The following is a 12,258-nucleotide window of genomic DNA, read 5'->3' as shown; positions in this document are numbered from 1 at the left end:
CTAGTTAAAAAGGTTAAAAAAAATGAATAACTCTAAATTAACCATATAGGAGTACCTATTTCTTTGTTGCTAAACACAATAGCAGCATGTGCACACTCCCTCAAATAATAAATGTGTCTTTGAAATAATGGTTATACCATGTAATTCAAAAATAATTTTTTACTCAAATCACCGCCATCGTACAATGCTGGTTTCATGAGAATCACCCGGGTACATACAGTGCACTCGGAAAGGCTGTTATCACTGCCAAAGGTGCTTCAACAAAGTACTGAGTAAAGGGTCTGAATTCTTATATAAACGTGATATTTCCGGATTTTTTTTATTATACATTTGCAAAAATGTATAAAAACAGTTTTTGCTTCTTTCATTATGGGGTATTGTGTGTAGATTGATGAGGGGGAAAAAAACATTTAATCCATTTTAGGATAAGGATGTACCTTAACAAAATGTGGAAAAAGTCAAGGGGTCTGAATACTTTCCGAATGCACTGTAGCTGCCTAAGCCTGTTGCCTGTGTTCACAAACATAGCCACTGCATGAGGGATCCCTGGGGACACCAGGCTGTAAAACCTCTCCATCTAAGACAGGCTATATGAGGACACTCACTGCCCTACCAATCCCCCCCACCCCCCACCCGCAATTGAAAGGCAACACGCTGCTACTGAGCAACGGTGCGGGTGGGTGATTTATATGCGCTGTGTCATACCATTTGAATGAGTGCCGAGGCTAAGAGAGGACTTGAATATGGTAGACTGGCCCAGTTTAAGGAACCACAACAATTCTTTCAACCTTTTGCACTCATAGTAGTTCCACACTGACTGGGTGCGTCTTTAATTGCAGTATGTTGAAAAAGTGGAGTGAGTTTGATTTTATCGTGGATTCTTCAGGCTATTGTGTTGTAAAAGAGGGTGTAGCTAGATCATCTACAATGTAGTGCACTTTTGTTGCTTTAAGAGAGAGCCAAAGTGCTAAAGGACTCCAGGTTATGGAGCATGTAGTAAAGAGTAAGAGGTAGATATAGCAGACCTTATCTGACATGTCTGAGGAATTAACTTAGGTTAGGAGAATGGAGGTGCACGAAATGCTGCTGATTTGATTGCCCAAGATTATATTGTGTACCTGCACCATGGCCCTACCACCTACATTTAGTTCAGGTTCTCACCATCGGTTATCATTCACTACATGTTGTCCACAGTCAAAGGAAATGATCGTGGACTACAGGCACACCCCCCTTTACATTGTCGGGGCTGTAGTGGAGGGGGGTCGAGAGCTTTAAGTTCCCCGGTGTCCATATCACTAAGGATCGATCATGGTCCAAACACAACAACACATTTGTGAAAAGGGCACAACAACGCTTCTTCCCCCTCAGGAGGTTGAAAAAGATTTGGCATGGGCCCCCACAGCTGCACCATTGAGACCATCTTGACTGGCTGCATCAACGCTTGGTATGGCAACTGCTTGGCATCCGACCACAAGGCGCTACAGAGGGTGGTGTGTACAGTCCAGTACATCACTGGGGCTGAGCTCCCTGCTATCCATGACCTCTATACCAGGCGGTGTCAGAGGAAGGCCAAAAAAAACAACTGTCAAAGACTCCAGCCATCCAGTCATAGACTGTTCTCTCTGATACAGCACAGCACCGATGCACCAAGTCTGGGACCAAACAGGACCCTAAACAGCTTCTACCCCCAAGCCATAAACGGCTAAATAGTTAGTTTGGGTATCTATTTGGTCAACTATTTATCCTGTTGCCTAGTAATGTTATTCCTAGTCATGTGTATATACACTACATGAACAAAAGTATGTGGACATCTGCTCTTCAAACATCTCATTACAAAATCACGGGCATTAATATGGAGTTGGTCCCCCCTTTTCTGCTATAATAGCCTCCACTCTTCTGGGAAGGCTTTTCACTAGATGTTGGAACATTGCTGCAGGGACTTGATTCCATTCAGCCACAAGAGCATTAGTGAGGTTGGGCACGGATGTTCCAATTCATCCCAAAGGTCTTCGATGGGGTTGAGGTCAGGGCTCTGTGCAGGCCAGTCAAGTTCTTCCACACCGATCTTGACATTTATGTATTGACCTCGCTTTGTGCACAGGGGCATAGTCATGCTGAAACAGGAAAGGGCCTTCCCCAAACTGTTGCCACAAAGCTCAAAGCACAGAATCGTCTAGAATGTCATTTTATGCTGTTGCGTTAAGATTTCCATTCACTGGAATTAAGGGGCCTAGCCCAAATCCTGAAAAACAGCCCCAGACTATTATTCCACCTCCCCCAAACTTTACAGTTGGCACTATGCAGTCGGGCAGGTAATGTTCTCCTGGCATCTGCCAAACCCAAATTCATACTTCAGACTGTCAGATGGTGAAGCGTGATTCATCACTCCAGAGAACGCATTTCCACTGCGCCAGAGTCCAATGGCGGCGAGCTTTACACCACTCCAGCCGAAGCTTGGCATTGCGCATGGTGATCTTAGGCTTGTGTGTGGCTGCTCGGCCGTGGAAACCCATTTCATTAAGGTCTCGACGAACACTTATTGTGCTGACGGTGCTTCCAGAGTCCGTTTGGAACTTTGTAGTGAATGTTGCAACCGAGGACAGACGGTTTTTATGCGATACGCGCTTCAGCACTCGGCAGTCCCGTTCTGTGAGCTTGTGTGGCCTACTATTTCTTGGCTGAGCCGTTGTTGCTCCTAGACGTTTCCACTTCACAATAAAAGCACTTACAGTTGACTGCACTTACAGTTGACTGTAAGACAGTCGTGAAGAGGGCACGACAAAGCCTAGTCGCCCTCAGGAAACTAAAAAAATTTGGCATGGGTCCTGAGATCCTCAAAAGGTTCTACAGCTGCACCATCGAGAGCATCCTGACTGGTTGCATCACTGCCTGGTACGGCAATTGCTCGGACTCCGACCGCAAGGCACTACAGAGGGTAGTGCGTACAGCCCAATACATCACTGGGGCTAAGCTGCCTGCCGTCCAGGACCTCTACACCAGGCGGTGTCAGAGGAAGGCCCTAACAATTGTCAAAGACCCTAGCCACCGCAGTCATAGACTGTTCTCTCAACTACCGCATGGCAAGCGGTACCGCAGTGCCAAGTCTAGGACAAAAAGGCTTCTCAACAGTTTTTACCCCCAAGCAATAAGACTCCTGAACAGGTAATAGAATGGCTACCCGGACTATTTGCATTGTGTGCCCCCCCAACCCCTCTTTTTACGCTGCTGCTACTCTCTGTTTATCACATATGCATAGTCACTTTAACTATACATTCATGTACATACTACCTCAATTGGGCCGACCAACCAGTGCTCCCGCACATTGGCTAACCGGGCTATCTGCATTGTGTCCCGCCACCCACCAACCCCTCTTTTACGCTACTGCTACTCTCTGTTCATCATATATGCAGTCATTTTAACCATATCTACATACTACCTCAATCAGCCCGACTAATCGGTGCCTGTATTTAGCCTCGCTACTGTATATAGCCTCGTTACTGTTATTTTTCACTGTCTTTTTACTGTTGTTTTATTTCTTTACTTACCTATTGTTCACCTAATACCTTTTTTGCACTATTGGTTTGAGCCTGTAAGTAAGCATTTCACTGTAAGGTCTACTACACCTGTTGTATTCGGCGCACGTGACAAATAAACTTTGATTTGGTACCCTGTGTATATAGCCAAACTATCCTTAATCATTGCGTATTTATTATTACGCGTTTTACTTTTCTATTATTTCTCCATTTTCCTTCTCTGTGCATTGTAGGGAAGGGCCTGTAAGTAAGCATTTCACTGTTTAGTCTACACCTGTTGTTTACGAAACATGTGACGGATAAAATGTGATTTGATTTGATCCACTAAGTGTAGTCTGCAGTAAAACTGGGGCAAAGGTTGAGGGATGGGCGATGGATAGTTCCAACCCTTGGCAAGCATAGAGCTGTAAAGGGGATGCGATTCTTCTGACACAGGTGTCCTATCATGTGTTGACAGGGGTTGAGGGGGTGCCAAGGAGGAGCAACAATTACTTCTATCGCAAAACCCCTGTCAAAAGTGGTGCTCAGGCTGTTTGCATTGCCTGGGCATCTGGTGTCAAGTGTCCTTCTCCAGACTCAGCACATCAAGCATGGCTAAACAAAGGCTGTAAAATCCCAACTGTTGATTTGAGCAGCAATGCATCAGTCTACTCTAGGCTGATGGGGAGAAGGGGATATTATGGGTGTGTAGCCCCTGCTCTAAAAATACCGGCTGCCCCAAGTTAAAGTGTTGCCTGCAATTTACAAATGCATGTGGAGACCCTCTTGGAGCAGCTGGCCTTTCACCTAAGAGGTTAAGAGAGACAAGCACAGCAAGATGAGCCTCTAACACAGGGTTTCTCTGCTCTGTTCTAGGGAACCTTCTGTGTACATCATTTTCCTTTCTTCAACTAGGCCTATTTCAGATTAGACAGGGTTTAAACATATGATTTGAATAAATCACCAAATTGCTGTAGCTAAATTAGGTTTAACTGTCAAACTGCTAAGCAAACTTTGCAAAGTTACCCAGACCAGACCTGTCCAGTAGCACAGGACCATATTACTGCAACAGCAGACTGTTGACCTTGGGACCACTTCACAACACATTATTTAAAAATGCCTATTATCGCATACCGCCCAAACAGATCCACAGATGGCAGTGCAATAGAGATTGTGTCCTTTCCCACCTGGACAAAAGGAACACCTACATGAGAATGCTGTTCATTGGCTACAGCTCAGCATTCAACACCATAGTGCCCTTGAAGCTCATCACTAAGCTGGGAGTGAACACCTCACTCTGCAACTGGATCCTGGATTTCCTGACGGGCCGCCCCCAGGTGGTGAGGGTAGGCAACAACATATGCATCACGCTGACGATCAACACGGGGGCCGCTCAGGGGTGCGTGATTAGTCCCCTCCTGAACTCCCTATTCACCCACGACTGCGTGACAGTGCACGACTCCAACACAGTCATTAAGTTTGCAGACGACACAACAGTGGTAGGCCTGATCACAGACGACGAGACAATCTATAGGGAGGAGGTCAGAGACCAGGCAATGTGGTGCTAGGGCAACAACCGCTCCCTCAACGTCAGCAAGACAAAGGAGCTGATCGTGGACTACAGGAAACGGAGGGCCGAGCACGTCCCCATTCATATCGACAGGGCTGTAGTGGAGCGAGACGAGAGCTTCAAGTTCCTCTGTGTCCACATCACTAAGGATCTATCATAGTCCAAACCAGGGTTTCCATTAGAAAAATGTTTTTTACCAGCAGCTAGGGATGTTAACCGCTAATTTGACCAGTCATACTTATCGGTCTATAGGGTAATTAGCATAATCTTCTGGAATTCAATTGGTGCGTGTGTATTTTCATTAATCGTCATGCATAGGGCTATGGCAGTCACAACATTTCGTCAGCCGGTGATTGTCAAGCAAATAACTGTCGGTCTCACGGTAATTGACCGTTAATTAACGTAAACACATTTATCATCTCCTGGCTTCCACACAAGCCACTGGTTCTGACCTTTGGAACATCTAAAATAGAAAAGGATATTTTCTCCAAACGATTTGAGGGAGTGCGCACATGTGGCTATTCTGTGTTGAGCAGTTAACAAAGAAATAGGTACTTCTATATGCTTAATTTAGAGTTATTAATCTAACTTTAGTTGTGATACAAACGTTGGGTTATGTTTTGATTTTTAATACATTGTAAGGCTGCATGATGCGACTAATGATGATTTGAAAAAAGTCACTTGAAAGGCATGAGCTCTGCTTTGTTTTTTGTACATACTGTACAGGTTATTCATACTACATCAGTCACGCATTCACAATTTGACAAGCACTTGATAATGCCTAGAATTTCACGGTGGCATCCCCTTTGTGTGGTGGGAATGTACCCTAAAAAAATGAATGCCTTTTGCGGCCAGTGGCTGTTGTGCCCGTATCCCTGAGTGATGTGCGCACACACACACACGGCTCTCCCATCAGGTGATCGGGTCTTTCTCATAGGCTACAAGTGAAGACACATTGGGGATGCAACTGCGTGCATCCTTATCCAAATTCTGAGGTGCATATTGAAGATATTGGAAAAACTGTTCACATTTACTTTGTCAGCCAACAAGATGAGTAGGCCTAACAAACAGCAAAAGCACAAGCCTATGTCAATCTACAATCCCCCATAGTACAAAAGTTGACCTATTCTATTCTGTGCGAGAAATAAATATTCCAAACCGTCTGGGACAGTTGTGGGATGCGATAGATCCCAAATTAACACAACCACTAGCATCAAAAATGTTTTTTTTATGCAATGTGGCTGACAAAACAGATTAATGTTTAGCCTAATAGTTTAACAACATTTTAAGCTATTTCTTCACATTATAAGTGCAGCAATGCGTACAAGGTGGTAGGCCATAAGCCGAATGTTCCATTAGCGGGAAAACACCTTTATAAAAAGTGACCACAAATGCAATTATGCATGTAAAGCTTTTATTATAAAAGGTGCATTTTTATGGTGAAAATTATCTTCCCAAACTGGAAACTCTAGTGCTGTTTATGTATGCCAGTTAGGCTCTACACCCCTTGTAAAGTGGATTAATGTGCTTAGTTTTAAGAAGTTATTTTGGCCACTTCAGTTGTGATACAAACCTTATCAAAACATATAGGCCTATGGTCTAGGCTACATGAGGTGTGTGACTATGATTAGAAAAAGTTGCCAAAAAAAGGCAACGTTTCTTATGCTGGGCTAATATTGTCACCCATCAGACTATTCTTGGTTTAATCTTGTCTTTACATATACATGTTATATTTCTTTTGATATAGAACGGACCATTAGCAAGCATCTGTCTTAAAACAGGGGTGCGGAAAATACATATCTATGCACTTAAATAGCAAAGGGAGGATGCTTTTCTCTGTGGTTTATTTTCATGCCAGCCAGGTAGGCTATACTCCTGTTAAAAAATATAAGCAATGTGCTTAATATTAGGAAAGTTTAAAAAATTAAATGGCCTAGCCTATAGAAAGCTTTAGGCCATCACTCTGTTTTCTCACGCAATTGCATGTTACGCAACATGAGCTCTTATGAAGTCTTTGATTAGATTTTCTATTACATTTGCATTGATGTCAGAGTGACTGGAGAGATAATAGAGTGTCGAGTACCAGGCAGTTAGCAAGTTTGGTAGGCTACTAATGACCATCAGCAGCATCAGAGCTCAGAGAAGCCTAATTACCATGACTAAACGTTCACGTGGAATTTGACTGCCTTCATGACTAGTGACCGCCGGTGTGGCGGTAATACGGGGTCACCGCAACAGCCCTAGTCATGCATCTTATTTATCACACAGGCACAGCATACAGAGACTAGTTTGAGGAGCAGAATAGCCTACCACCTGTCAGACAGCACGAGAGTAGCTCGTCAAAAAGTCTCTAGGCTACTGGAGTGAAACCTGCTTTTGTAAGCCCAGTCATTGCGCAACATAATTATAAATGCAATCACGTGTTACTTGTGGCCATGATAAAAATTTGCTATTTTTATTTCTCAATCTCAACTCGTAATTAAAGCGCACCTCCCATTCGCCATTCAGGTGTATAGGCCATAGTCTGCCTACCATTGACTATCAGCGAGTAACCCACCACTTTGCAATGTGAGCTTGAGGCAGTATAATTGTTTGAAAACTGAAAGTTTTATTTTACTTCAAAATAGCCTTGCAAAAATCCATCCGTAGAAACGTGAAGGCAATTATTTTTTAAAGACTTCCTCATGCCATTAACCAGCATTTCTCCAGGTCTAGTGTTTTTAATATCAACTCTTTTGTTGTCCAGAAGCCAAAGGCCATTATATACAGATCTCTGATAGTATTTTCTGTTGGTCACCAAATTTTACTGTTTGGATTTTTTTTTAACTGTTTCTTGACCGGTTAATGAGGGTCAGTTAGTCGGCAGCAAAATTTACCAAAATATGCATTCCTACCAGTAGCATTTTTATTTACCGGACATTTGAGAAATGTACCGGACTCATATGCGTAGGGTGCATAACCTGATTAGGGCGTCCATTCACGGTGCTCAGAATGACAGAAATCACATTTAGATTATGGTCATTCATATTAACAGAACATGCAAGTCGAGGATGCAACGATGTGCGGTCCTTCTTACCAAATTCTGATGCGCACTTTGAAGATGTTTAGACTAACTGTCCACATTTACTTTTCCTCAGCCTACAAGACGAGAAACAAACATCAAAATCACTACCTTATGTCAAACTACTATCCCCTTTAGTAGAAAAGTTTACCTATTCTATTGGTCAGCTTGTCGAGAAAGAAAGCCTATTCCAAACAGACTCTGGGACAGTTGTGGGACGACAGATCCCAAATTCATACAACCAGCAAACCTAGGCTATGTAAAAACAACTTTAAAAAGCAATGAGTGATGCATCAGTTTAGAACGTTTAGGTTAAAATGTTGAAAAACGAATTCCTAGTGCGCACAGCAATGCGCACAAGGCAGTAGGCTACGCTCGAACGTTTGCTCCAGAATGCAATTAGTTGGAAAACACTTGTCAAAAGCCCACCACACATGCATGCGGTTTAATGTGACAGACTAAATATCTGTTTGAAATCTAGGAAGAGGGGAGATCTAATAGGCAACAACTAGCATGGGTTGCTAATATGACTAGGATTGTGCCTTCGGCTACTGGACAATGAAAGTTGATATAAAATAATTGCCTCCACGGATATGGTCTGATTATTGCTAGGGTACTTTGAAGCAAGGTAAGTATACAGACCCCTTGACTTTATCCACATGTTGTTATGTTACAGCCTTACTCTAAAATTGATTAAATTGTTCCCCCCCTCATCAATCTACACACAATAATGTAAACAGTTTTAGAAATGTTTGCAAATGTAATAAGAATTAAAAAAAAACTTTAATATCACATTTACATAAGTATTCAGTCCCTTTACTCAGTACTTTGTTGAAGCATATTTGGCAGCGATTACAGGAGATGGGAGAACCTCCCGGAAGGACAACAATCTCTGGAGCACTCCACCAATCAGGCCTTTATGGTAGTGGCCAGACAGAAGCCGCTCCTCAGTAAAATACACTTCACAGCCCGCTTGGAGTTTGCCAAAAGGCACCTAAACGACTCAGACCATGAAAAACAAGATTCTCTGGTCTGATGAAAACAAGATTGAACTCTTTGGCCTGAATGTGGAGGAAACCTGGCATCATCTCTACGTTGAAGCATGGTGGTGGCAGCATCGTGCTGTGGGGATGTTTTTCAGAGGCAGGGACTGGGAGAATAGTCAGGATCTAGGGACAGATGAACAGAGAAAAGTACAGAGAGATCATTGATACAAACCCGCTCCAGATCGCTCAGGACCTCAGACTGGGGCGAAGGTTCACCGTCCAACAGGACAACGACCCGAAGCACACAGCCAAGACAACGCAGGAGTGGCTTCGGGACAAATCTTTCAAGGTCCTTGAGTTGCCCAGCAGAGAGCCCGGTCTTGAACCCGATTTAACATCTCTGGAGAGACCTGAAAATAGCGGTGCAGCGACACTCCCCATCCAACCTGACAGAGATTGAGAGGATCTGCAGAAGAATGGGAGAAACTCTCCAAATACAGGTGTGCCAAGCTTGTAGCGTCATACCCAAGAAGACTCAAAGCTGTAATCGCTGCCAAAGGTGCTTCAACAAAGTACTGAGTAAAGGGTCTGAATACTTACGTAATATTTCCGTTTCCCCCCCTCCCAACAATTTCTAAAAACCTTGTTTTTTTTGTCATTATGGGGTATTGTGTGTAGATTGAGGGGGGGAAATAATTTATACATTTTAGAATAAGGCCGTAACGTAACAAATGTGGGAAAAGTCTGAAGGGGGGGATCTGAATACTTTCCCAATGTACTGTATCAACTAGCTATAGGACAAACACTTCAAAACCTTGTTTCTTATGCTTAATTGTTTTACTGTCATTCTTCTACGCTTCCAGTGCTTAAGTTTTGTTTTTGGATATTTTACTTTCGGTTTTGAGCACCAACTTCAAACAGCTGAAAATACAATATTTTTATTTATGGAAAATATGTTTCACAACGAGTTAGATGGTACAATGAATCTACATTATACTTGCTTGTTTTGTCACAAACTGAAATTAGGCGAACCATCCACCCTACTCGTTTTTAATTTAAGTAACCATCTGTAACCATACCAAACGTAACATATACTAATTTGAGCCACTCGGATTTACATTTACTATGTTACTTCTAGTCTATGAGACTATATTATTACGCGTTTTACTTTTCTATAATTTCTCAATTTTCTCTCTGCATTGTTGGGAAGGGCCCCTAAGAAGGCATTTCACTGTTAGTCGACACTTGTTGTTTACGAAGCATTTGAAGAATATAAATGTATTTGATTCTCATCTGGCATTGGACTCCACATGCAACTGTTGCAGTTATTGGAATTATTACATATCAAGCATTAGACTGTATGCGGCTTGTTTTATGGCACTACTGTAGCCTATACTATTTAGAAAATTGTTCTGGAAATGTAGACTCGTGACTAACTACACCTCATGCTTTGTCTTTGGGCGTGGATTCTGATGCTCGAGACAGATACTGGAAAAGTAAATACTCGTCCAATTTGTGTTTTGCTTAAATAGAAAACAAAACAACTGCTAACTTGGGATAATTTGGTAGCTAGGTATTGAAAACCCTTAATTTAATAAACACAATTTTGAACCCAAGTCATAGTTCAAAATGTAGCCCATCTTTAAATGCCATGGTGGTACATGCTTGCATTGTTGGCCTTTCAAAAGCCAGGCAGCTAACTTGATATCTAGTTAGCTAAAGTTAAACTTTTAGTTTATTTACGATGAGAAGCAATGAAGACACAAACCTGTATGCAAGGGTCATGCATTCGAAAAGTTTTGTTAAGGACGCGTCAATGGAGAGATGTGATGTGCTGGTCTTCCCGAAGTGATACGTCCGACAGGTTTGTTTGTTGACTGTGTCAAAGTCGTAGCCTTTTTTTGGTGGGTGTTCAATGTGCGGCGAGGACACCATGAAATGACCACTGTGGATTATCTGTGACTCTCGTCCATCCGATTTCTTAATCCCCAAATTAGACTCCTCCGTGTCCGAGTCATCGTCCTGCTCCTGTTTGACACTCACCGTGGAACGTCGGTATTGTCTTAGCTCCCTAGTGGTAGCCATATCTTAGCTAGCTGTTATTCTGGACCTATTTGCTAGCTGTTCTCATAGTTCGCGAGTTAAAAAAAAGAAAAGTGAATATTATTTATGCATGATACTTTGCTCGTTCGAATACATTTTCCCGTGTTGTTTGACCCTTTGAGATATACACGTTGAATTGTTGGCAGCCAGTCTTTGGAGTATATCCTCTTTTTCTGGTAGGCTAGCATCAGCTAACAAAAGTGTTGCTAGTGTCGAGGGATTTCCAGTGGGACCAACTGCTCCGTCATGTCTGCAAACGTGATTGGATGGAGTCACAGAAACACCCTCCACTCGAGAGCAGCAGGCTCAAAATAACTAGCCTGGTTGCCAGTCTCTGTTCAGCTAACCTAACGTAGCAGGCGTAAATAGCTAGCTATTTAATTCCACCCCATGTCATGTTTGGCAGACATGGAATACAAACAGTAGAATGTTACAGAGACTGGTACCCAGACTAGGAGTATCTGACTTTCGTTGTTTGTAAATTGCATATGTTCAGGTTTAATCTTGATTGCTTTATGGACATAGCTAAATACTTGTTTCATGTGTGTACATCAGGGATAATCAACTAAATTCCGATTTTTTTCTTGAGCGAATGGTCGGGACATAATTACAAATAATTTGACTGCAACAGATATTTGACTAAAACAATGTCAAACCTTGCTTACGTTTGAATACGATCACGTGTCTCTATTTCCAAAATGAAAATAACTTGGTGCTGATTTCCTGGTGTTTTTACAGTCAGGTCCAGCAAGGAAAATTCCGTATAAGTGCACTCGGAAAGTATTCAGACCCCTTCACATTTTGTTACGTTCCAGCCTTTTCCTAAAATTGATTAAATACGAAATGTATTTTTTTTCCTTAATCCATTTTACAATAAGGCTTTATTGTATAAAAATATGGAAAAGGTCAAGGGGTCTGAGTACTTCGCAAATGCACCGTATAAAATTGTTTTGTTTAGAAAACTTCTGGGACCAAATAAAACTACCTGTGAGGCAAACTCAGCCTGCCAGTTGGGGAACCTTGGTG

At 42.5% G+C, this 12,258-nt stretch overlaps 1 protein-coding gene across 1 annotated transcript in view; it reads right to left on the bottom strand.

The window, feature by feature from the left end:
- LOC120062985 (MLX interacting protein) overlaps nucleotides 1–11,556 on the bottom strand; it is a 40,402-nt gene extending 28,846 nt beyond the window's left edge. Inside the window, exon 1 of the mRNA XM_039013037.1 lies at nucleotides 10,898–11,556. Coding sequence (XP_038868965.1) covers nucleotides 10,898–11,214 — 317 coding nt within the window. The 5' untranslated portion in view covers nucleotides 11,215–11,556. The remainder of the gene's footprint in view (nucleotides 1–10,897) is intronic.
- Between the last annotated feature and the right edge of the window lie 702 nt (nucleotides 11,557–12,258).

The sequence above is a fragment of the Salvelinus namaycush genome, chromosome 18 (assembly GCF_016432855.1).
Source record: "Salvelinus namaycush isolate Seneca chromosome 18, SaNama_1.0, whole genome shotgun sequence".
Classification (NCBI taxonomy): Eukaryota; Metazoa; Chordata; class Actinopteri; order Salmoniformes; family Salmonidae; genus Salvelinus; species Salvelinus namaycush.
The sequence above is the reverse complement of the archived record's forward strand: the minus strand, read 5'-3'. Positions and strand labels throughout refer to the sequence as shown.